The 24,129-nt window shown below is 42.1% G+C and overlaps 1 protein-coding gene across 5 annotated transcripts in view; it reads left to right on the forward strand.

Moving 5' to 3' along the window:
* si:ch211-269e2.1 (cohesin subunit SA-2) overlaps positions 1-24,129 on the forward strand; it is a 158,353-nt gene that overhangs the window by 20,215 nt on the left and 114,009 nt on the right. For 4 of the 5 annotated variants that reach the window (XM_063054562.1, XM_063054565.1, XM_063054563.1 and 1 more), the window contains 3 exons: positions 1,087-1,159; positions 9,418-9,564; positions 15,322-15,418. In XM_063054562.1, coding sequence (XP_062910632.1) covers positions 1,087-1,159; positions 9,418-9,564; positions 15,322-15,418 — 317 coding nt within the window. Of the gene's footprint in view, positions 1-1,086; positions 1,160-9,417; positions 9,565-13,464; positions 13,489-15,321; positions 15,419-24,129 lie in introns of those variants that run through there. The other variant, XM_063054567.1, reaches the window with a different exon arrangement.

Consider the following 24,129-nt stretch of genomic DNA (forward strand, 5'->3'; position numbering starts at 1 on the left):
GTCTCGGCCTGAAACGTCGACTGTACCTCTTCCTAGAGATGCTGCCTGGCCTGCTGCGCTCACCAGCAACTTTGATGTGTGTTGCCCTTTAAATTTTCCCGCTCTCATCTTTAACCAGTGCCCTCTGGTGTTTGACATATTCACCCTGGGGGAAAAAACGCTTTGACTGTTTATCCTCTGTATTTTTTATTTTTATTATTATTTTTAAAAAATTATTATTGAAAATCAATAACAAAAAATACATTAAAATAATCAAGTCAATATATAAATATGTATAATAAGAGTCAAGCTATTAACCAAGCTAAACAGTATATCAATAATAGTAATAAGAAAAAACAAAATGTTAAAGCTATTTTTTTTGGAAAAAAGAAAGAAGGGAAAAAGAACCCCTGCTAACTAAAACAAAAAAACCCTGCTAACAAAAAAAGCGAGAGGAAAAAAAAACCATTTGGAGCACAGACCCGGAGCTATACGCCAAACAAGCTTCCATAAAAAAAAACACATCAATCCGCCAACCAAATCCATTTACTGTCTGTATGCCTTCCATAATTTTATAAACTTCTATCAGGTCTCCCCTAAACTCCAACACTCCAGACAAATTAACCCAAGTTTTCCAGAACTTCGCCTTGTAACCAATGCCCTCTAATCCAGATGCCATCTTGGTAAAACTCCCCAGGATCTTGAAAGCTTTATTTTTCACTTAACATAAATTTTCCATTAGAATATGTTGGTTAGATCAAGGCTTCTCCACTTTTACCTTTTTGAACATGCATTCCAGAATCAAGGAGTGTAATTCTCAAAAAGGTAAAAATCCAAGAATAACACTGAAGAATGCTGGAGGAACCTAGCAGGTCAGGCAGCATCTATGGAAAGGAATAAACGTCATGAAGGGTCTTGGCCTGATACGTTGACTCATTATTCCTCTCTGTCGCTGCTGCCTCACCTGTTGAGTTCCTCCAGCATTTTGTGAACTCTGGGTTTCCAGCATCTGCATAATCTCTTGTGTTTGAAAATCCCAGAGCATTCTTTGATGCAATTTTGTTTGCTATAACTCAGGAGGTTTGATATGTTTTATGTTTGTTGCAGAGAGAATGAGAGCCACTCTGAGTCTGATGATGACCTGGAGAATCAGAGGAGGGGAAGTGAAAGCACCACTTCAGTGAGTACCAGGGAATTTCCTCTCCTGATGTAGGATTGAAAATTGCAATCTCATAACCTTGACATAAAGCTTTGAATGCCACAGAGATACAGGACTGAAGTTTGTTTAATTAATAAGTGTTTAATATGTTATAAAAATGTTTCTGTATATGGGATCTACATATGAAACTTCTTCTTGTAGCACATTTTGATTTTGGTCACATTGAAGTTTGACCTTCCTAAATCCCACTCCCACTTTTAAATCTCTTACTATCTCTTTTTTCCATTAGTCCTGACGAAGGGTCTCGACCCAAAGCGTTGACTGTACTACTTCCTATGGATGCTGCCTGGCCTGCTGCGTTCCGCCAGCATATTGTGTGTGTTCTTAAATCCTTTGCTGTTTCAGAGTCTAACGAACCTGACTCAACAAAGTTTGATACATTATTTTAATAACTTCTCTTCAAAAATGCTTTATTTTTTGGAGAGAATCTGGGCTGAAAGGCTGAAATGAAAGGGACTGTCTAAATGTGAAAAGTCTTAAACCTGATATGTGAACTCTGTTCCTCTTTGCACAGATGCTGCCTGACTTGCTGAGTCTTTTCAACATTTTCTGTTTCTTATTTTAGATTTCTAGCATCTGCTAGCATTGTAATTGGCTGTTGTGTTTCATATGTTGCAAGAGTGATTGTTCTTTACACTTGCTTCTTACAAGCCTTGCTATATCTCTAACGGTCTGGGATTGACTAGATGTACACAGGGATTCAGTAAATTAGGGCACATTGAAATTACATACATGTCACTGCAGGTATCTGGCAGAGATTTACAGGAAAACAAAGAAATAACAATAGAATTTATGAAAAACTAAACATAAACAAAGTCTGACAAACAACCAATGTGCAAAAGACAAATCATGCAAAAAACACACCGATAACATGAGTTCTTGAGAGTGAGTCCGAGGTTGTGGAATCAGTTCAGAGTGAGGTCAATTCTGAATTTGTAGTGGTCTACTTGTACTTGAGAAATTTCAATAACACTATCCTCTGTCTCTTTAAGTTATGAGCTTAACACTACATACTCAGAACTGCCCTGGTGGTCAATCCGATAGGTTTCAATAGGTGCATTTAATGTCAGAGAAATGTATAGAATATGCATCCTGAAATTCTTTATCTTTGCAAAAATCCATGAAAACAAAGAATGAATAACAGTTAAAATGTTAGAACCCCAAAGCTCCCCCCCCAACTCCCCCCTCCCGTGCATAAGCAGCAGCAAGGCAACAACCCCTCCCCACCCCCACCAGCAAGAAGTATCAGCACCCTCCACCTATCACTCAAGCATGCAGCAAAGCATCAATAAAGACACAGACTTGCAGTACCCCAAAGACTACTCGTTCACCCAGTAATTCGACATACCACAGGCTCTCTCTCTCTCTCTCTCCTTAATAAGGGAAAATGAGGTATCCCATTTCACAGCGAGAGCGGAGACATAACAAACAACTCGTTGATTTACGATGTTAGTAGTCTGTTGCGTCACATTTTCCGAGCTCTGCGCCCAGAGAGTTGGCACCAGAAGGGCACAGTTCTCCGGACACACAACCCCCGGCAGCTAACCTACTGCTCCCGATGTTCCATGTTCTCCCGTGACGCTTCATTTAGGGACACCGGCCTAGAATCAGCATGTCCCCAGAGCCACGAAAATCCGAAACCCTGAAGACGCACTCGCTTCCAGGCCACGTCCTTGGGAAATCAACAAGCGGCCGGTCGTGAGGCCCTGAGAGTGGGTCCCATTTCCGCAAAGAACTGAAGTCAGAGTGTAACTCCAGGTCAGGGTCTTGAAAAGAACCTTCAAAAGGGAAAAAATAAATATCAAAGATAGAAGTAGAGCTGTTAATGAAGATGCAGGCAAAGGAGTCGCTGTTTAGCGCCACCTTGGCTTGGCTTGGCCTTCAGAAGCCCACTGATGATCCATTGACATACATATTCTGGTCATTGACCAAACTGCTGCTTTCTGACTGTAGTGCCATCACAACTGAGAGGCTGTTCTTTTATGGCCAGACTCTGCCAGCTGTTACCACTCACCCTGCCCGCCCAAAACCCCTACAACTGCAAACTCTGAATCCTGCTTCTCGTGCCTCCAGACCTTATTGAGTGTGAAAAAATTCATGTAGAACTCTCTTTCCTGCGTGTCTTCCTCACAACTGTCTCCATGCGAGCAGTAGCTCAGAGATCTATAATTAAGTTACAGTCCATGTGCAAAAATGTACTGGGGAAGTTCACTTGTTTATTTACTGTCATGTGAGGGGTTGGCTTATCTGCCAGTCGAAAGGTTCCCCCCCTCCCCCTTTTCTTTCTCCCTGGGCCTCCTGTCTCATGATCCTCTCATATCCCTTTTGCCAATCAACTGTTCCATCCCTCCCCCTCCTGTCTTCTCCTATCATTTTGGATCTCCCCCTCCCCCTCCCACTTTCAAATCTCTTACTAGCTCTTCCTTCAGTTAGTCCTGACGAAGGGTCTCGGCCTGAAACGTCGACTGTACCTCTTCCTATAGATGCTGCCTGGCCTGCTGTGTTCACCAGCAACCTTGATGAGTGTTGCTTGAAAGCCACTTCTGCCGTGTTGGTCATTGACTGGCCCATTCAAAGGATGCGGCTGCACCTTCCCATTGATTGGCTTTCGTGCCATGGCACCGGTGTCCGGTTCCGGGTGCCTTAGGTAGGAGTACAAGAATAGCACGTCCGAGAGACCTGGACTCTTTCCTTTTGTCTCCAGGGTCCAATTCAGGCTGAAGTTGCAACCAGCACGGACGGACCATTGTGAAAGAGCGTTGCAGACATAGACGGGTCCCACCCCCTGTGTTTCTTTCGTTAAGTATTCATTTGCAGCATGCTTAGTTTCTCAGTTTTATAACCTGGGGAGATTTAAAATGCAGTACCTGTTAAGTTAAAAGAGTTACTGAATGTTCAGTATTGTTGTTCTGCGTAGTTTAGGGCAGTTTAGATAAGCACTTGTCTAGCTAGATGCCTGGTTTAAGGTTTTACTCTTCAGTTAGTTAATGTGCCCTTTTGCAATCTGTGTCTTCTGTTTCACTCACTGGATCCTCGAATCTGCCTTGCGTTACGTTTACCCATATCCAAGGTGTAGTGGTAGTTAATAGTGTTATTCTGATGGCACTCAGTTAGCCACTGCTACCTGGGAGGAGTTCACATACTGTACAAGCAGCGTTATCAGTGATGTTCAGTTGGGTATCCTACATGCTGGCCTCCTGGTGTGCTCTGCACTCTCCCTCAGTAGCGAACACAACACAGTGTGTGCTGACTCGTGCAGATTTTCACTCAGGCTGCCCCTCAGAGTTACGGATGTGTTTTTTTTATCACTGCTGCTCTATGGTTTTGTAGATGGACAGTAGAGCACGTGCGTGGTAGGAGGATGGTGAGCTACTCATGTCTTTTCACTGCTTCTGTTTGGCTTCGTAGTTGTTTCATCAAAGCGCTTCCAAAGAGATCACTCACTTTTGGGACGTTCTCATCTTTTTAACAGGTGGGAAGCCAGAATTCTCTTAGACTGGTGAGGATGCTCTATTTCTTCAAGGAAGCTTTGAGGATATCTCTGGAACAATTTAGTCTGTTCACTTGGGAATCTCTTGCTGTGGGAGGGCTCAGAATAGGGGTCAAAGTTGAGAGTTTACTTTGAGGCATGTGAATGATGCAGCCTATCTAACAGCAGTGCTACAACAGCTTTTAAACTCCTGTATCCTCAATGGTAGTTGTTCTCAGAGACCTCCATGGCCAATTTCCATCAGGGACGCTTCTTGCTTAAGATTAAGATAAGATTAGTTTATTTTGTCACGTGTACATTTGGGACATACAGTGAAATGCGTCGTTTTGCATCACATCAGCGAGGATTGCGATTGTGCAAGTGTCACCATTCTTCCATCTTTAAAATGACATGCCCACCACTCAATCACCCTAACCGTATGTCTTAAGAATGTAGGAGGAAGCCCATGCGGTCACGGGGTGAATGTATAAACTCCTTTCAGACAGCAGTGGGAATTGAACCCCGATCAGTGGTTGCTGGCGCTGTAACAGCATTATGTTAACCCTTAGGTCACCGCATTGCCCCCACTTCCTTTTGCTAATTTTGTATGTCCGTTTAAAATCAGGAAATGTGGGATAGTGGCGCAGCTGGTAGAATTGCTGCCTCAGACTAGTGGCCCCTCAAGTTCAGTCCTAACCTCCAGGCGTTCTCACATCCACCTTGTGACTTTGTTGGTGTTTTCCAGTGGGCTCTGGCAACGGGAGCACCCGTACTGTCACAATGGCATACGGGTTGGTCGGATAATAGGCCTCCATAAATTCGGTAGGGGAGTGGTAGAATCTGGCACGGGGGGTGGGGGTGGGGTGGGAGGTGTGCAGAGGATAAAATGAGTTTAGTGTCAGTGAGTGCTTGATGGTCAACACGGGCTTGGTGAGCTAAGGGACCTGTTTTTCTGCTGTGTGACCATGACTCCAAGGCTTTTGAAGGAGCAAATAAAACAGAAAAACACCTGTGGCAAATGGTGAAGTTACCTTCACGAAAAGGATGGAAACATTTCAAATAGGAAGCTCACTATCACATTAGGTATGGTCAATATAGACAATAGACAATAGGTGCAGGAGTAGGCCATTCAGCCCTTCGAGCCAGCACGGCATACACTGTGATCATGGCTGATCATCCACATCCACAATCAGTATCCAGTTCCTGCCTTATCCCCATAACCTTTGATTCCACTATCTTTAAGAGCTCTAACCATCTCTTTCTTGAAAACATCCAGAGACTTGGTCTCCACAGCCTTCTGGGGCAGAGCATTCCACATATCCACCACTCTCTGGGTGAAAAAGTTTTTCCTCAACTCCGTTCTAAATGACCTACCCCTTATTCTTAAACTGTGGCCTCAGGTTCTGTACTCACCCATCAGCGGGAACATGCTTCCTGCCTCCAGCGTGTCCAATCCCTTAATAATCTTACATGTTTCAATCAGATCCCCTCTCATCCTTCTAAATTCCAGTGTATACAAGCCCAGTCGCTCCAATCTTTCAACATATGACAGTCTCGCCATCCCAGGAATTAACCTTGTGAACCTATGCTGCACTCCCTCAATAGCAAGAATGTCCTTCCTCAAATTTGGAGACCAAAACTGCACACAATACTCCAGGTGTGGTCTCACTAGGGTCCTGTACAGCTGCAGAAGGACCTCTTTGCTCCTATACTCAATTCCCCTTGTTATGAAGGCCAGCAGTGGAAAGAAGACTGTCTGGAAGGTGATAGGTGAAGCAAAGAGGGTAGGAAAGGTAAAGGGCTGAAGAAGAAGGAATCTGATAGGAGAGGAGAGTGGATCACGGGAGAAACGCACACACACACACACACACACACACACACACACACAACCCCCCCCCACTCCCCCTCCCCCCAATCTATTATTTTGTTCGTGTTTAGACAATTTGTTGACTTTTTGCACGTTGGTAGTTTCTGCAACTTCGTTGGTGAGTAGTTTTTCATTGATTATACAGGTTGACCTTCACTAATCCGGCACCATTGGGACCTGAGCAGTGCCGGATTAGTGAAAATGCCAAATTACAGAAGGATCACACTAAGCATAATCAGTGCCGGATTATCGACGGAACCCGATTACAGGTAGTTGGATTAGTGAAGGTGGACCTGTATTTTGTTTCTTTGAATCTACCGTGAATATCTGCAAGAAAATGCATCTCAGGGTTATATATGGTGACATATACTGTATGTAATTTGATAATAAATTTGCTTTTGACTTTGGAAAACAATGTGCAAAACTTGGTTTGAAGGTGTGGATTCAGTAAGAGAGGGTATTGGCTAATTTCCAGAACTATGGAATGGAATTAAGGGAGTGGGATTAATCAGGAAGTTCTACAAATGAGCCGACATTAGCACAATGACTGTATGAGCCCCAAGTGTTAAAATGACCCCTCTTTAATGAAATATGAGGCCCATTTTCTCCCCTTGTTTGCAGAGTTTTTTTATTCCAGTATTCATTCTCACTTGCCCGGGTCGACTAAGAAACCAGTGACTTTTCTTTTCCCCATAGCAAGGCAGTTACAGATATCCAGATGCCAGCCATTTAACTTCATAACCCCACTTGCACTCTGATCAGTCTGTGGCCTCCTGCCTGTGCGGTCACAAAGAGACCTAACATAAGTTCGAAGAAGAACACTTCATTTTCTGTCCAGGCATGTTGCAGTCAATAGATTCAATATTTAATTTTCCTGCTTTGGATAACTTGCTCCCTCCTTCTTTCTATTTGTATCAGATCATAAGAGCATAAGAATTAGGTCAAAAATTATAGGCAGAATTAGGCTATTTGGCTGAAGAAACCTGCTTCACCATTCCATCATGGCTGATTTATTATCTCTTTCAATTCCATTCCCCCGCCTTCTCCCTGTAATCTTTGACATCCTTACGAACAAAGAATCACCTCCATTTTAAATACGCTCAATGAATTGGCCTCCATAGCCATATGTGGCAATGAATTCCACAGATTCGCCACCCTCTGGTTAAAGAAATTCCTCTGTCTAGGCTTTCAACTTCTTCTATGCTGTGGATCAATACCAATACTGTGTACCTAATACTGGAAATCCCTGATCTAGGCCTTTCAATATCGATAGGTTTCAATGAGATCCCCCCTCATTCTTCTAAACTCCTGCAAATAAAGGCCCAGAGCCATCAAACGCTTGGGGTTGGCCATTTAGACATACCATTCCCTCCACCCACGCCCCCCATGATTTTTCAATATTCTGGCCTGCTTAGGATGTACCAGTAGGCCAACCTTCACGAATCTCTCAAACTTGTAGAGGTCACTCTGTCTACGTCGTTGTGGACATTGCACTTTATACGTCTGCCTGTACTGCACTTCCTCGGCAACTGTAGCACTCTATTCTCACTCTCAACAACTTGTCCTTCGACCCCTCCCACTTTCCTCTAAACTCGAGGGATAGCCATGGGCACCTGTATGGGCCCCAACTACGCCTGCCTCTGCGTTGGCTAGTAGAACAGTCTACATTCGAAGCCTTTCCTGGTAAAACACCCCAACTCTTCCACACTTTGAGGACTGCATTGGGGCTGCTTCATGCACCCGTACTGAACTCAATAATTCCATTAACTTTGCCTCTAACTTCCAGCCTGCCCTTAAATTCACTTGGCCCATCTCTCACACTGCCCTATACTTTCTCGATCTCACTGTCTCCCATCTCTGAAGACAAATTGTCAACCAACATCTTTTATAAACCTACCAATTCCCATGGCTATCTTGACTATACCTTTTCCCACCTTATCTTCTACAAAAATGCTATTTTCTTTTCTGATTACCTTTCCCTCCACTGCATCTGTTCCTAGAACATTGCTTTCTGTTCCATGACACGAGAGATGTCCCTCCTCCTTCAAAGAATGGAGTTTCCTTGTCTCCACAATTGATGCTGCCCTCATCCATATCTCTTTCATTTCCTGAACATCTGTGCTCACCCCATCTTCCCACAGCCTTAACAGTGATGGAGTTCCTGTTGTCCTTACCTACCACCCCATGAGCCTCTGCATCCAACCCATCATCCTCCGCTACTTCCGCCATCTCAAAGGGATCCCACCACTAAATATACCTTTACCTCCCCCCCTCTATTCTCTGCTTTCCACAGGGATCACTCTCTCCGCGATTCCCTTGTCCATTCGTCCTTCTCTACTTACCTCCTTCTGGCACTTATCCCTGCAAGTTGCCTAAGTGTTACATCTGCCCATACACTTCCTCCCTCATCTCCATTCATTGCCACAAAGAGACCTAGAAGAGGCAACACTTCATCTGCGAATCTGCAGGTCCGGTTCTGCCAATATGGTCTCCTCTATGTTGGTGAGATCTGACATAAATTGGAACGCTCCAACAAGACCCTTCACTCCATCTGCCACAAGTGGAACTTCCTGGTGGCCAAACATTTTAATTGTGATTCCCATTCTCGATCCGACATGTTGGTCTGTGGCCTCTTCTTGTGCCAAAACGAGGCCACCCTCAGGGTGGAGGAGCAACACCTTATATCCTGTCTTGGTAGCCTTCAACCTGGGCATGAATATTGATTTCTCCTTCAGGTAAAAAAAAATCCCCCCCCCCCCCCCGCCGTCCCAATTCCTCTATTCACCCCTCCGTTCTTCCTCTATTACTAAATGAGAATAAAAGAGGACTGCGTGTCCTCATAATCTAATCTAATCTAACCTAACTATTTCCTGCCATTTGTAGACGTGGAAGAAACGAAGGAGCCAGTCATCGAAAGGCAGGCGGAGATCGAGGAGCCACCAGATCCGATCACATGGAGAAGAGCAGCAGGATGAGGTTGAGGCCGTCACGCTATTTGAAGTGGTCAGGATGGGCAAGAGCGCCATGCAGGTACCTGCGGGACCATGAGAACTCAGTGGTCTGCACTTGCGTAGCTATGTTGGTAGTCCTCAAACTGGTTTACACCACACTGGTTAAATTACTGACCATGTTAGTGTAGGTACTGTTGGTCACTCTCCCTGCAGTCAAAGCCACCTCTGGTTCGGCGGGATAACTTCCCACATTTGGCTGTGATTGTCTGCCTACCCTGTTGTGATGGCTGAGATTAATTCAATCAGTGTTATGATCTGGTGCTTTATCAGGTGGAGTTTCTTTGTCACATGCTCAGATGCAGTGTGGTGCATGTACAATGAAAAGCTTACTTGCAGCCAATCACAGGCACGTGGGTTCAGCCCTATTGATCCATGCTGACCAAGTGTCAGTCTATACATATCTCACTAAACATTTCCTGTCAAAGATCTTTTAAACATTCCAGTTGTACACACCTCTTCCATTTCTTCTGGCAGCCCATTCCATAGGAGAATGAGGGGCACTCTTATAAAAGTGTTTACAATTATGAAAGATGTAGATAAAGTGGATAGCAGCCAACTTTTCCCTGGTGTAGGGATTAAAAAAAGATCAGATACACAAACACAAGAAAATCTGCAGAAGCTGGAAATCCGAAGCAACTCACAGAAAATGCTGGAGGAACTCAGCAGGTCAGGCAGCATCCATGGAAAAGAGTAAACACCTAATGTTTTCTTTTTTCCATAGATGCTGCCTGACCTACTGAGTTCCTCCAGCATTTTGTGTGTGTATTGTCAGGTATAATAGTTTCCTTTAAGAAGCACTTGTATAGGGATGTGAAGGGGTGGGGCTCGGAGGGATATGGGCAGAACACAGGAAATTGGCTCCAACTGGGTAGAGAACATGATCTGTCTGTACTGATTGGACCAAAGTGCCAGTATCTATGTTGTATTACTCTGTGACCTTGTGACAACACACAGTGTTGAGAGGTTTCAAAAACCAAATGAAGTACACTTACCTTGTACAGTCATTCTCAGGACGTGGGTACTGAGAGCAAAACTGACATTTAAAGTTCATACATATATGTCACCATATACTCTGAGATTCATTTTCTTGCGGGCATCCACAGTAACTACATGGAAACAGGCTGGGTGAGTGGGCGGATGCATGGCAGATGCAGTTTAATGTGGATAAATGTGAGGTTATCCACTTTGGTGGTAAGAACAGGAAGGCAGATTATTATCTAAATGGAGTCAAGTTAGGAAAAGGGGAAGCACAACGAGATCTGGGTGTTCTTGTACACCAGTCACTGAAAGCAAGCATGCAGGTACAGCAGGCAGTGAAGAAAGCTAATGGCATGCTGGCCTTCATAACAAGGGCAATTGAGTATAGGAGCAAAGAGGTCCTTCTGCAGCTGTACAGGACCCTAGTGAGACCACACCTGGAGTATTGTGTGCAGTTTTGGTCTCCAAATTTGAGGAAGGACATTCTTGCTATTGAGGGAGTGCAGCATAGGTTCACAAGGTTAATTCCTGGGATGGCGAGACTGTCATATGTTGAAAGATTGGAGCGACTGGGCTTGTATACACTGGAATTTAGAAGGATGAGAGGGGATCTGATTGAAACATGTAAGATTATTAAGGGATTGGACACACTGGAGGCAGGAAGCATGTTCCCGCTGATGGGTGAGTCCAGAACCTGAGGCCACAGTTTAAGAATAAGGGGTAGGTCATTTAGAACGGAGTTGAGGAAAAACTTTTTCACCCAGAGAGTGGTGGATATGTGGAGTGCTCTGCTCCAGAAGGCTGTGGAGACCAAATCTCTGGATGTTTTCAAGAAAGAGATGGTTAGAGCTCTTAAAGATAGTGGAATCAAAGGTTATGGGGATAAGGCAGGAACTGGATACTGATTGTGGATGTGGATGATCAGCCATGATCACAGTGAATGGCAGTACTAGCTTGAAGGGCCGAATGGCCTACTCCTGCATCTATTGTCTATTATTGAAACACAATAGAATCAGTGAAGAACTGCACACAGATAGAAAAACAACCAATGTGTAGAATGAAACAAATTGTGCAAATACAAAAAGGAAAAGAAGTTACATTGTGTGCCCCTTATTGTCCCACTAGACTGAATAACAATTTTTCAGTTCAAATTGGAATAACAATTTCAATCAACAATTAAGAATCAGCCACATTGATGGGCCTGGAACCACATCTAGCTTGAAATAGAATGGGACTTCCTTGACCAGAGCAAATGTAGTGAGCCAGATGGGTTTGGACAACATTTCCAGTGAGTTCCTGGTCACTATTACTGATACTAGCAATCTAATCGCAGACTTATTTGATAAATTGAATTTAAATTCACCCAAATGTAGTCCTTTGGATACTGGTAGGAATGGTTCCAGAAACTGGGAATGTATTGCTTGGTAATTAGAAATTATAGAAATAATTTGATCAATGTAGGTAGAAAGTATTCTCACTGGTTGGGGGTTGGTATAGAGTTGAATTAATTAATTAATTAATTGACATACAACACAGATTAGGCCCTTCCGGCACTGTGAGCCACTCAGCCCATCAATTCCTTGATTTCGTCTAAGCCTAATCACGGGACAATTTACAGAGACCAATTAACCTCTTAATCAGTACGTCTTTGGATTGTGGGAGGAACCCGCAGCGGTCGCGGGGAGAATGTACAAACTCCTTCGAGGCAGCGGTGAGAATTGAATCCTGGTCGGATGTACTGTAAAGCATTATGCTAACCCCTTGTGCTGTCTTTACTGTGAAATTTATTCAAACTTGATGTTCCTTGAAAAAAAACTAGGTATGGGGAAAAAAAACTTATAATCAAAACTGGGGAGAGGTTTTGGATTCCCTGTGCAAGCAACACGAAATATTAGGTAGGTTGTTATTTTCACTCAGATCTTTGTTAACTAAAAGACTTAGGCAATGCAGAGTATAGGTGTATATGTGGAGGCAGGTTATAGATCAGCAAGGTTGCTGAAACAACGTTTTCAAGGTGGGCAGGAAATGAATTGCAGCAACTCTCAGGTTGCAAGCAGAGTAGGGAGCGATTGTTTCAACTGTGTTAATAAACTCATGACTTTTTTCAGTTGGATTTGCTTAGCTCTGACAAGAAATATACAAACCGTCAGTTAGACTGCGTTTAGAGTATTGAGTACAGTTCTGGTCACCACACTACAGGCAACATGAGGTACCATAGGGAGAAAGAGTGCAGAAGAGATTCAACGGGAGTCGCCTGAAATGGAGGGCTGTTGTTATGAGGAGTGATTGGAGAGGCTGGTTTATTCTCACTGCGGTAACATTATTGAACTTTACAAAAATTTTGAGGGGCACAAATGGGGCAGATAATCAAATTTTTCTGACCATGCAGGCAAAGTCTAGAACTAATGGACACACATTGAAGGTGAGAGATCAGAAATTTCAAAGTTCAAAGCATTGAGCACATCTACATGCAACATTGTAAGAGAGCAGTATCCATGGTCAGAGATCCCCACCACCCAGGACATGCTCTCCTCCTGCTGATGACATCAGGTGGAAGGTACAAGAGCCCGAGGACTCACACCATCGAGTTGAAGAACAGTTATTACACCGCCCCGCCAACCATCAGGCTCTTGAATAAAAGTGGATAATTGCCCCGTCATTGAAATGTTCCCACGACCAATGAGCTCACTTTCAAGGATGTTTTATCTCATTATCTCATGTTCTTGTTATTTATTGCTATTTATTTATACTTGCATTTGCACAGTTTGTTGTCTTCTGCACTCTAGTTGATCTTTCATTGATCATATTGTAGTTACTATTCTATAGATTTATTGAGTATGCCCAGAAGAAGATGAATCTCAGCGTTGTATATTGTGATATATATGTCGTTGGATAATAAAACTTACTTTGAACTTCATTATCACAGGTTGGAGGTGAGAGAGGAAATTTAAACAAGATCTAAGAGGTAAGTTTTTGACGCAGAGGGTAGCGAACTGGCAGAGGAAGAGATGGACACAGACACAATTACAACTCTTAAGAGGAATTTTGACAGGTACTTGGATAGGAAAGAAGAGGGATATAAGCTTCAGGGGATTAGAACAAATAGGTATCACAGCCTACGTGGACAGTGTGTGTTAAAGACCTGTTACTGTACTGTACATTCCTATGATATTGGAAGTAACTTCTCCTCTATGACCTTCCTTATTGGATACTAACACCGTCCATATGTGAAGCAGTGTTATGAATAGTTACTCTGGCTAAAACTTTGAGATTAAGACCATAAATATTTTTTTAAAATATAATTTTTATTGAATTTTCAAAATGAATACATGAAAAGATAGTGTCTACGCTCCCCCCCGGCATATATAGTCCTACCTAAAAAAGAAGAAGAAAAAAAAAGAAGAGCTGCCTGGGTGTTGGAAGGTTTCCACATGCTCTATGGAGTTCAAAATAAATTTGGTATACTTATTCGTTACTTTCCCCAAGGGACCAAGATCTTTATCGGAGCACTTAAATATGCCATCCTATCTTTTGTAAATAAGGACGCCAAATATTCAGAAATGTTACATATTTATCTCTTAAATTATAAGTAATTTTTTCTAGTGGAACAGAACTAGCCATTTCATTATTCCAACGATTCATACTTAAACACAAATCAGATTTCCAAGTAACTGCTATAGTCTTCTTAGCTACTGCCAATGCAATTTTTATAAATTCTTTCTGATATTTATTCAGTTTAAATTTCGGCTTTATCCCTTCAATATCGCCTAATAGAAATAATACAGGGTTATGTGGAAGTTGAGTTCCAGTAATTTGTTCCAATAAGACTCTTAAATTTATCCAAAAGGGTTGAATTTTAAAACAAGACCAAGTAGAATGTAAAAAAGTACCTATTTCTTGATTACACCGAAAGCATTTATCGGATAGATTTGAATTTAATCTATTTATTTTTTGTGTAATATATAATTGGTGTAAAAAATTATATTGTACTAATCTAAGTCGAACAATTATTGTATTTGTCATACTGTCAAGACAGAGTCTTGACCAATTTGTTTAATCAATATTAATATTCAGATCTGTTTTCCATTTTTGTTTTGACTTATGGATTCCTTGTTTAATTGTCTGTTCTTGAATCAAATTATACATACAAGAAATAAATTTTTTAATTTTCCCTTTTTGAATTAAAGTTTCAATTTCATTAGGTTTTGGCAAAAACATTGTTTGACCCAGCTTACCTTTTAAGTAAGCCCTTAATTGAAAGTAACAAAAGAAAGTATTATTTGATATTTTATATTTATCCTTTAATTGTTCAAATGATATCAATATACCTCTTTCATAACAATCTCCTATAAATTTAATCCCTTTTTGGTACCAATTATATAAAAGTTGATTGTCCATTGTAAAAGGAATAAGTCTGTTTTGGAACAAAGGTCTCCTTGCTAATAAAGATTTCTGTATTTCATTATCAACATTTATCTTATTCCATAGATCAATCAAATGTGTTAATATAGGAGATTCTTTCTTTTCCCGTATCAATTTAGATTCCCATTTATATATAAAATCTTCAGGTCTATTTTCTCCTATCTTGTCTAATTCTATTTTAATCCATGCTGGTTTTCGATCATCGAAAAAAGATGCAATAAATCTAAGTTGATTTGCTTTATAATAATTCTTAAAGTTTGGAAAGACCATAAATCTTTGAAAATAATCCAATAAACTTACTGTAGTTCGCAGGTTTTGTATTTCTTTTCTGTAATGTTGTATTGGATTGCATGACGTTGGTTTCCTCACCTTGCAGTCCGTGGTTGATGACTGGATTGAAGAGTATAAACAAGACAGAAATACTGCGCTCTTGGATCTCATCATTTTTTTTATTCAGTGCTCAGGATGCAGAGGTGAGCGACTCTGATTTGTCATTACTGTGCCCTGCATTTTCTGTGATGCATTACCCTGTATTCTACTAAATGCTCCGGAATATATCTGGGTGATTTAATAATTTCGAGACTTCTCATTTTTCACCGCTGTGATTGAAGCGGGGCTTACATTCTAAAATGTGTCCATTAGGAATGATTGCTGGATTTATTTTAAAAAATGCTTATTTATAACGTTAATCCCCATATCCGCCCCACTTTCACACTATTTCTCTTGGCTGACATTACAAAAGTGACTGATCCTCAAATGTAATCAAAAGGTTGTAAAGTTTTTGGAATTGTTGAAGATTTGGTAAAGGATGTGATGACAGACAAACTACTTCTTTGAAAAGCAGGTCCATAGCAAAGGGCCATTTAAGAGGGAAATTGGTAAGCATTGTCCCAGTCAAGGGGCAAAAGGAAACCGGAATTCTCCCCCGACGGAAGGGGTTGAATCTAGGCCAGTCTAGCTTTCAGGACTGAGAGTGATAGATTTAAATTGGTTCAATGATATTGCTAAATTGGTTTACTATTGTATTGAGGTACAGTGAAAAACTTTGTTTTACATGCCATCTATACAGATCATTGAACGTTACAGCACAGTACAGACTTCTCGGCCAAAGATGTTGTGCTGCTCTTATAACCTACTCAAGATCAATCTAACCCAGTGATTCCCAAACTTTTTTGGGTTACCTCCCCCTTGCCTCCCAGACCATAACCCCAGTGCACCCCTCCCTTTCAGGCCATTACATAAAAATATAAAGGATTTTGATTTACGATGCACAGTGAAAGAAAATAGGAACTGCAAATTCAAAGCTGTGACAAATAATTGCAAAAATTATTCAAAACTCTTTAAAGTACAAATAAAATAATTTCCTTTATTGTTACAGTAAAATCAATTTTTGCCAACAATTTTGGAGCATACATGAATTGTCCAGCTATCCACTACATCATTGCTTTTTCACCTTTCGATGTAATGGATGGGTTTGGTGCAGTGATGTTAGCTTCACAACATCAAGCTGAATCTCCCTCAGGAGGAGTCTCAGATCCCCACGTTCAGTACTTTACAGTCTATTTCATTGCTTTGAAAGAACTTGGGCAACTGCACGGGAACTGCGCTCCACTAAATATTATGTTGGAAAGGCAATAGAAACCATTTTGCTCTTTTTCCACCATGCAGGATAGTGTTCAGAGACTTCTTTCTGCAACCAAAAGTCTTGATAAAATTTTTTGAACCTTGACTTCAGCTCAAAGCCATTTTGTAGTGATCAGTTCTTCCTCCATCCTTCCTGTTAATTCTTCATTACGTGTTCAGAAATGGATTTATTGTCCAATCTGGAATTGGGATCGAGAAGATCCTGAAACCTCTCTGACATGTCTTTATGCAGCTCACCCAGGAGGGTACAGTATACTTGAAGAATATCATCTGGTACTCCTTTTTTTTTCTTCCAATTCAGAGAGGATTGGAAATTGGAAAAGGTCGCAATGATCAATGTTGCATTTAAATATGGTTACCTTGGACAGAAATGTGGAGATGACTGATTTGACTTTGATAAGATTCACATCATCTCCTTGCAATTGAAGATTGATTTCATTAAACTTTGTGAATAATTCTGACAAATAAGCAATGTCATGCCTAATATTCTAGAGTTGATTACTAAATGAAGCATATGAGACTTCAAAGAATTTTAAAAACGCAAACACGAGGAATTCTGCAGATGCTGGAAGTTCAAGCAACACACATCAAAGTTGCTGGTGAACGCAGCAGGTCAGGCAGTATCTCTAGGAAGAGGTACAGTCAACATTTCAGGCCGAGACCCTTCGTCAGGAGGGTCTCGGCCTGAAACGTCGACTGTACCTCTTCCTACAGATGCTGCCTGACCTGCTGCGTTCACCAGCAACTTTGATGTGTGTTGCTCAAAGAATTTTTATCACACTTTCAAAAAGCGCGTACAAGCATCTCAGGCTGTTTCCTTTGAGAGCCATCTGACTTCTCTGTGCAACAGCAAGGTTAATACTGTTCATCCTTCTCAATACAAAGCCCTCAAAATAGTTGAGAATTGTGAGTATGGGACTTGATTTAATTTACCGCTGTGATAACAGGATTTAATGATTTTTGTAGCCAATCACCTTGATTTTTTGCGACAGGATGTTGTCTTTGAATTACACAGTGATTGGTAAATATGTTATACACAGCTTTTTCCAAGACAGGACCCTACGATGGCATCCTGTCATTGATGGTGCCCCATCTGATATACAAGCAAGAATGTTTTTGAGTGGAAAGTCCTTCTCTTTGAAACATTGCTCAACAATCCAAAATATTGACTCCCGCTTTGTATCTGTTTCTAGTCTCCTTGCAAATAAAAGCTCTTGAACTATGCTTTCATTTCATGAAGTGAACATAACCAAGAAGCAAAGATTCATTGCCTGGGAAAGTTGACTCATCCAATGCAGAGCAAATTCTGTTGTCCCAAATATATCGCACAATACGTCTTCCACGTTCTCAGACATTTTATCTATTCGCCTTTGAAGAGAGCTGTCGCTGAGTGGAATCAGTTTAATTATTTGGACTGATGACTTATGCAAAACTGTATTCAGAACCTTCCTTTCTGTTGGCAGAATCAGTTCTTCTCCAGTTGTATAGTGCTTTCCAATTTCAGCAAAGAGCAATGAAATTTTTATATGAAGCACACAAGCCATAGAAACATAGAAAATAGGTGCAGGAGTAGGCCATTCGTCCCTTCGAGCCTGCACCGCCATTCAGTATGATCATGGCTGATCATCCAACTCAGAACCCTGTACCTGCCTTCTCTCCATACCCCCTGATCCCTTTAGCCACAAGGGCCATATCTAACTCCCTCTTAAATATAGCCAATGAACTGGCCTCAACTGTTTCCTGTGGCAGAGAATTCCATAGATTCACCACTCTCTGTGTGAAGAAGTTTTTCCTCATCTCGGTCCTAAAAGGCTTCCCTTTTATCTTTAAACTGTGACCCCCGGTTCTGGACTTCCCCAACGTCGGGAACAATCTTCCTGCATCGAGCCTGTCCAATCCCTTTAGGATTTTATACGTTTCAATAAGATCCCCTCTCAATCTTCTAAATTCCAGCGAGTATAAGCCTAGTCGATCCAGTCTTTCTTCATATGAAAGTCCTGCCATTCCAGGAATCAATCTGGTGAACCTCCTTTGTACTCCCTCTATGGCAAGAATGTCTTTCCTCAGATTAGGGGACCAAAACTGCACACAATACTCCAGGTGTGGTCTCACCAAGGCCTTGTACAGCTGCAGTAGTACCTCCCTGCTCCTGTACTCAAATCCTCTTGCTATGAATGCCAGCATACCATTCGCCTTTTTCATCGCCTGCTGTACCTGCATGCCCACTTTCAATGACTGGTGTACAATGACACCCAGGTCTTGTTGCACCTCCCCTTTTCCTAATCGGCCACCATTCAGATAATAATCTGTTTTCCTGTTTTTGGCACCAAAGTGGATAACCTCACATTTATCCACATTAAATTGCATCTGCCATGAATTTGCCCACTCACCTAACCTATCCAAGTCACCCTGCATCCTCCTCACAGCTAACACTGCTGCCCAGCTTCGTGTCATCCGCAAACTTGGAGATGCTGCATTTAATTCCCTCGTCTAAATCATTAATATATATTGTAAACAACTGGGGTCCCAGCACTGCGCCTTGCGGTACCCCACTCGTCACTGCTTTGCTGTGACCTGCTGGCAGACATGTTTTGAAGTGTTTTCTGTTTCTGAAAGTTTTCATGAAATAACTGGAAATAAGCCAAGTTCTTGTTTGTTTTATCAGAGTGTATTCTATTTAAATATTCAAAGAGTGTGGATGGTTTCATTGCCTTATTTGAAGAAAGCTTATTCACACAGCAGATACATTGGCTGCTGTTGGTTGCTTGGTGCTGGTATGGATCCACATTTCTGACACTCCACACCATCCTGTCTGCATTTCTTTCTTCTTTGGTTTGCCTCTGCCCTTTTCATTATGGATTAACGACTATGGCCAATCGCCTGTTATCTAAGTCCAACCTCAAAACACTGCAATCAATAAAAGGGAAAGTTATGATGCCATCATAGCTCAGGCAAAACCTGGCTCTCTTCCTGAAGGTACATGAAGTGGGGCAACGATATCATGGTTGGGCCATGGGCTAGAGAAGTATAGTCAAGACCACTTGGAAGGGCAGATTCTGAACTTTATAGAGCTACAATATTACTTTGTGGCTCCAGAACTCAATCCCCCAACTAGTGAATACACACCATGTGCCTTAACACACCTCTAATGAGGGAAAATAATGACAGAAAGTGAATAAATTGTTACAGACTATGTGCAGTGCAGGTATCTAGTAAGATGCAAGGTCATGATGAGGACCTGGGGGCCTATGATGAAGATGGGGGTGTGTAGATTAATGTCTATTAGCTATAAATTAATTGATTGCTTATGGAACTGTTTTCCTCCCCTATGATTCCTTCATCAGTACAAAATGATCTTGGAGAAACCTACTGTTGTGTTGGCAGTAAGATCTTGACTGGTCAGGGCATGAAGGGATATGGGGGGCAAGGCAGGAGATTGGGGCCGAGAGGAAAGTGAATCAGCCACGATGAAATGGAAGAGCAGACTCGATGGCCCTAATTGTGCTCCTATTTCTAATGGCCTTGTGGTCTAAGATCTTCACTTCCTTGTAGTTGGTCTCTAAGTATAAAGTACTTGGTCTGGTGAAGGGTGAAAGAAGAGCCAGTTGACTGTGTAGCGTGGAGGAGTTTATATTTGATAAAGTACAGCTTTAATCTATCCACTTGTTTACACGTCGTGCTGGAAGGTTTAAGGTCAATATCCTTTAGTCCTTCCAGAGCTGGTTTCACCAATCTCTGTAGTTCTCCATAATAAGATGAAAAATTATTTTGCTCATGTACAAGTCCTTACATGAACCTCAAGTCTTCTTAAGTTTGCAATCACTTTTGCAGGTTATCTGGTGGAGCATTCTTGCACATCGTTCAAATATCGCTCATTTCCTCAGCCTTATTCTTTCAGCCATAGAGCTTTCAAAAACAATAATCACAAAATACTGAGACTAACATTTAGGAGCAGGAGCAGGCTACTCGTCCATCCAGTCTGATTCACTTTTCACCAAGAGGTTAGCTTTTCCTCATATTCATTGAGACACACAGTGAAATCAAGAGTAACGTGCTCAAAATGCTGGAGGAATACAGCAGGCCAGGCAGCATCTACAGAATGGAATAAAGAGTTGATGTTTCGGGCCAAGACCCTTCATCAGGACTGGAAAGGAAGGGAGTAGAAGCTGAAGTAGGAAGGTGGTGGGGGTGGGGGTGCGGGGTGGACAAGCTGGCAGATGACTGGTGTAATAGTGAAAACAGGATCATGGCCAGTCATTTTCCTGCCCTTTTCACATATCCCATGAGTTTGCTAATGTCCAGCAATCTGTTATCTTTCTGAAGGAAATTAATGACAGAACTTCACTGTATTCTGTTTTAAAAAGAATTAAATGTTTAGACCATTAGACAAAAGACATAGGAGCAGAATTAGGCCATTTGGCCCATTGAGTCTGCTCCATCATTCCATGCCCTCAACCCCACTCTCTTCCCTTCTCTCTGTAACCTTTGAAGCCCTACTAATCAAGAACCTATCAACCTCCGTTTTAAATATACTCAATGACTTGGCCTCCGTAGCTATCTGAGGCAATGAATTCCACAGATTCTCCACCCTCTAGCTGAAGAAATTTGTCTCCATTTCCGTTCTAAAGGACATCCCTCTATCTTGAGGCTGTGCCCTCTAGTCTTAGACTTTCCCACTATAAGAAATGTTCTTTCCACGTCAACTCAATCTAGGTCTTTCAATATTCAGTAGGTTTCAGTGAGACTCCCCCTCATTCTTCTAAATTCCAGTGAGCTTCTCGTCTGTGTTTCTTACTGTATGGAATATTGAATACAATCAGGTTGTCTGTATTTCTTTAACGCATGGGTTTCCAACTTTTTTTATGCCAAGGACCCTGACTATTAACCAAGGGCTCTGTGGACACAATGTTGGGAACCCCCATCTTAATCTTTCTGCATCCTCATAAGTGCTCCCATTTCCAATTAGTTTTGCATTATTGGAATTGATCCACTTGGTCCTTTTGGCTATGGGCTATGGATTGGGGTGCTTGGACTGAACATTGTGGTATACTGGTAGCAGTTAGCATAGCGTTATTACGGCTCGGGACATCAGGAGTTTGATGTTTGATTCTGGCATCCACCGTAAAAAGTTTGCATGTCCTCTCTGTGAGCACTCTGCTTTCTTCCCACAGTCCAATAATAGATAGATAGTTAGATACGTTATTGATCCCAAAGCAAATTACAATGTCACAGTAGCATTACAAGTGCACAAATATAAAAAAGAGAAGTAGAAAGAATAAAAAATAAAAAATAAGTTACCACAAACAGTCTAACGGGGGGGGGGGGGGTCATCATTTCCTCGGCTATTTGTTGACTCATTATAGAGCCCAGAGGCTGAAGGTAAGGATGACTTCATATGGTGCTCTTTGGAGAAGCACAGTTGTCTTAGTCTATGACTGAAAGTGCTCCTCTGTTCAGCCAAGGTGGCATGCACGTCCACGATATCCTGAAGTGGGAAGGTGAACAACCAGAGGTCGTGATACATATTGGTACCAATGACATAGGTACGAAAAGGGAGGAGGTCCTGAAAACAGACTACAGGGAGTTAGGAAAGAAGTTGAGAAGCAGGACCTCAAAGGTAGTAATCTCGGGATTACTGCGACAGTGAGTATAGGGATAGAGTGAGGTGAATGATAAATACGTGGCTGAGGGATTGGAGCAGGGGTCAGGGATTCAGATTTCTGGATCATTGGGACCTCTTTTGGGACAGACGTGACCTGTACAAAAAGGACGGGTTGCACTTGAATCTGAGGGGTCCAGTATCCTGGCAGGGAGGTTTGCTAAGGCTTTTGGCGTGAGTTTAAACTAGAATTGCTGGGGGGTGGGAACCGAACTGAAGAGATGGAGGAAGGGGCTGTTGGCTCAGAAATAGAGAAAGCTTGGAGACTGTGCGAGAGGGAGGATAGGTAGGTGATAGAGAAGGAATACGCTCAGACTGATGGTTTGAGATGTGTCTATTTTAATGTAAGAAGCACCATGAACAAAGTGGATGAGCTTAGAGTGTGGATCAGTACTTGGAGCTATGATGTTGTGGCCATTATAGAGACATAGATGGCTCAGGGGCAGGAATGGCTACTTAGAGTGCCAGGCTTTAGATGTTTCAGAAAGGACAGGGAGGAAGGCAAAAGAGGTGAAGGCGTGGCACTGCTGATCAGAGATAGTGTCACAGCTGCAGAAAAGGAGGATGTCATGGAGAGATTGTCTCTACTGAGTGTCTGTGGGTGGAAGTTAGAAACAGGAAGGGGTCAATAACTACTGGATGTTTTTTACAGGCCACCCAATAGTAACAGGGACATCGAGGAGCAGATAGGGAGACAGGTCCTGGAAAGGTGTAATAATAACATGATTGTTGTAGTGGGAGATTTTTAATTTCCCAAATATTGATTGACATCTCCTCAGAGCAAGGGGTTTAGATGGGGTGGAGTTTATTAGGTGTGTTCAGGAAGGTTTCCTGACACAATTTGAAGATCAGCCTACAAGAGGAGAGGCTGTACTTGATTGGTATTGGGAAATGAACCTGGTCAGGTGTCAGGTCTCTCAGTGGGAGAGCATTTTGGAGATAGTGATCACAATTCTATCTCCTTTACAATAGCATTGGACAGGGATAGGAACAGGCAAGTTAGGAAAGTGTTTAATTGGAGTAAGGGGAAATATGAAGCTATCAGGCAGGAACTTGAAAGCTTAAATTGGGAACAGATGTTCTCAGGGAAATGTATGGCAGAAATGTGGCAAATGTTGAGGGGATATTTGCATGGCATTCTGCATAGGTACATTCCAATGAGACAGGGAAAGGATGGTAGGGTACAGGAACCGTGGTGTACAAAGGCTGTTGTAAATCTAGTCAAGAAGAAAAGAAGAGCTTACGAAAGGTTCAAAAAACTAGGTAATGATAGAGATCTAGAAGATTATAAGGCTAGCAGGAAGGAGCTTAAGAATGAAATTAGGAGAGCCAGAAGGGGCCACAAGAAGGCCTTGGTGGATAGGATTAAGGAAAACCCCGAGGCATTTTACATGTATGTGAAGAGCAAGAGGATAAGACGTAAGAGAATCGGACCAATGAAGTGTGACAATAGGAAAGTGTGTATGGAACTGGAGGAGATAGCAGAAATACTTAATGAATACTTTGCTTCAGTATTCACTATGGAAAAGGATCTTGGTGATTGTAGTGATGACTTACAGCGGATTGAAAAGCTTAAGCATATTGACATTAAGAAAGAGGATGTGCTGGAGCTTTTGGAAAGCATCAAATTGGATAAGTCTCCGGGATCGGAGGAGATGTACCCCAGGCTACTGTGGGAGGTGAGGGACGAGATTGCTGAGCCTCTGGCAATGATCTTTGCATCATCAATAGGGACGGGAGAGGTTCCAGAGGATTGGAGGGTTGCAGATGTTGTTCCCTTATTCAAGAAAGGGAGTAGAGATAGCCCAGGAAATTATAGGCCAGTGAGTCTTACTTCAGTGGTTGGTAAGTTGATGGAAAAGATCCCGAGAGGCAGGATTT

Source organism: Mobula hypostoma, chromosome 7 (genome assembly GCF_963921235.1).
Source record: "Mobula hypostoma chromosome 7, sMobHyp1.1, whole genome shotgun sequence".
Lineage (NCBI taxonomy): Eukaryota > Metazoa > Chordata > Chondrichthyes > Myliobatiformes > Myliobatidae > Mobula > Mobula hypostoma.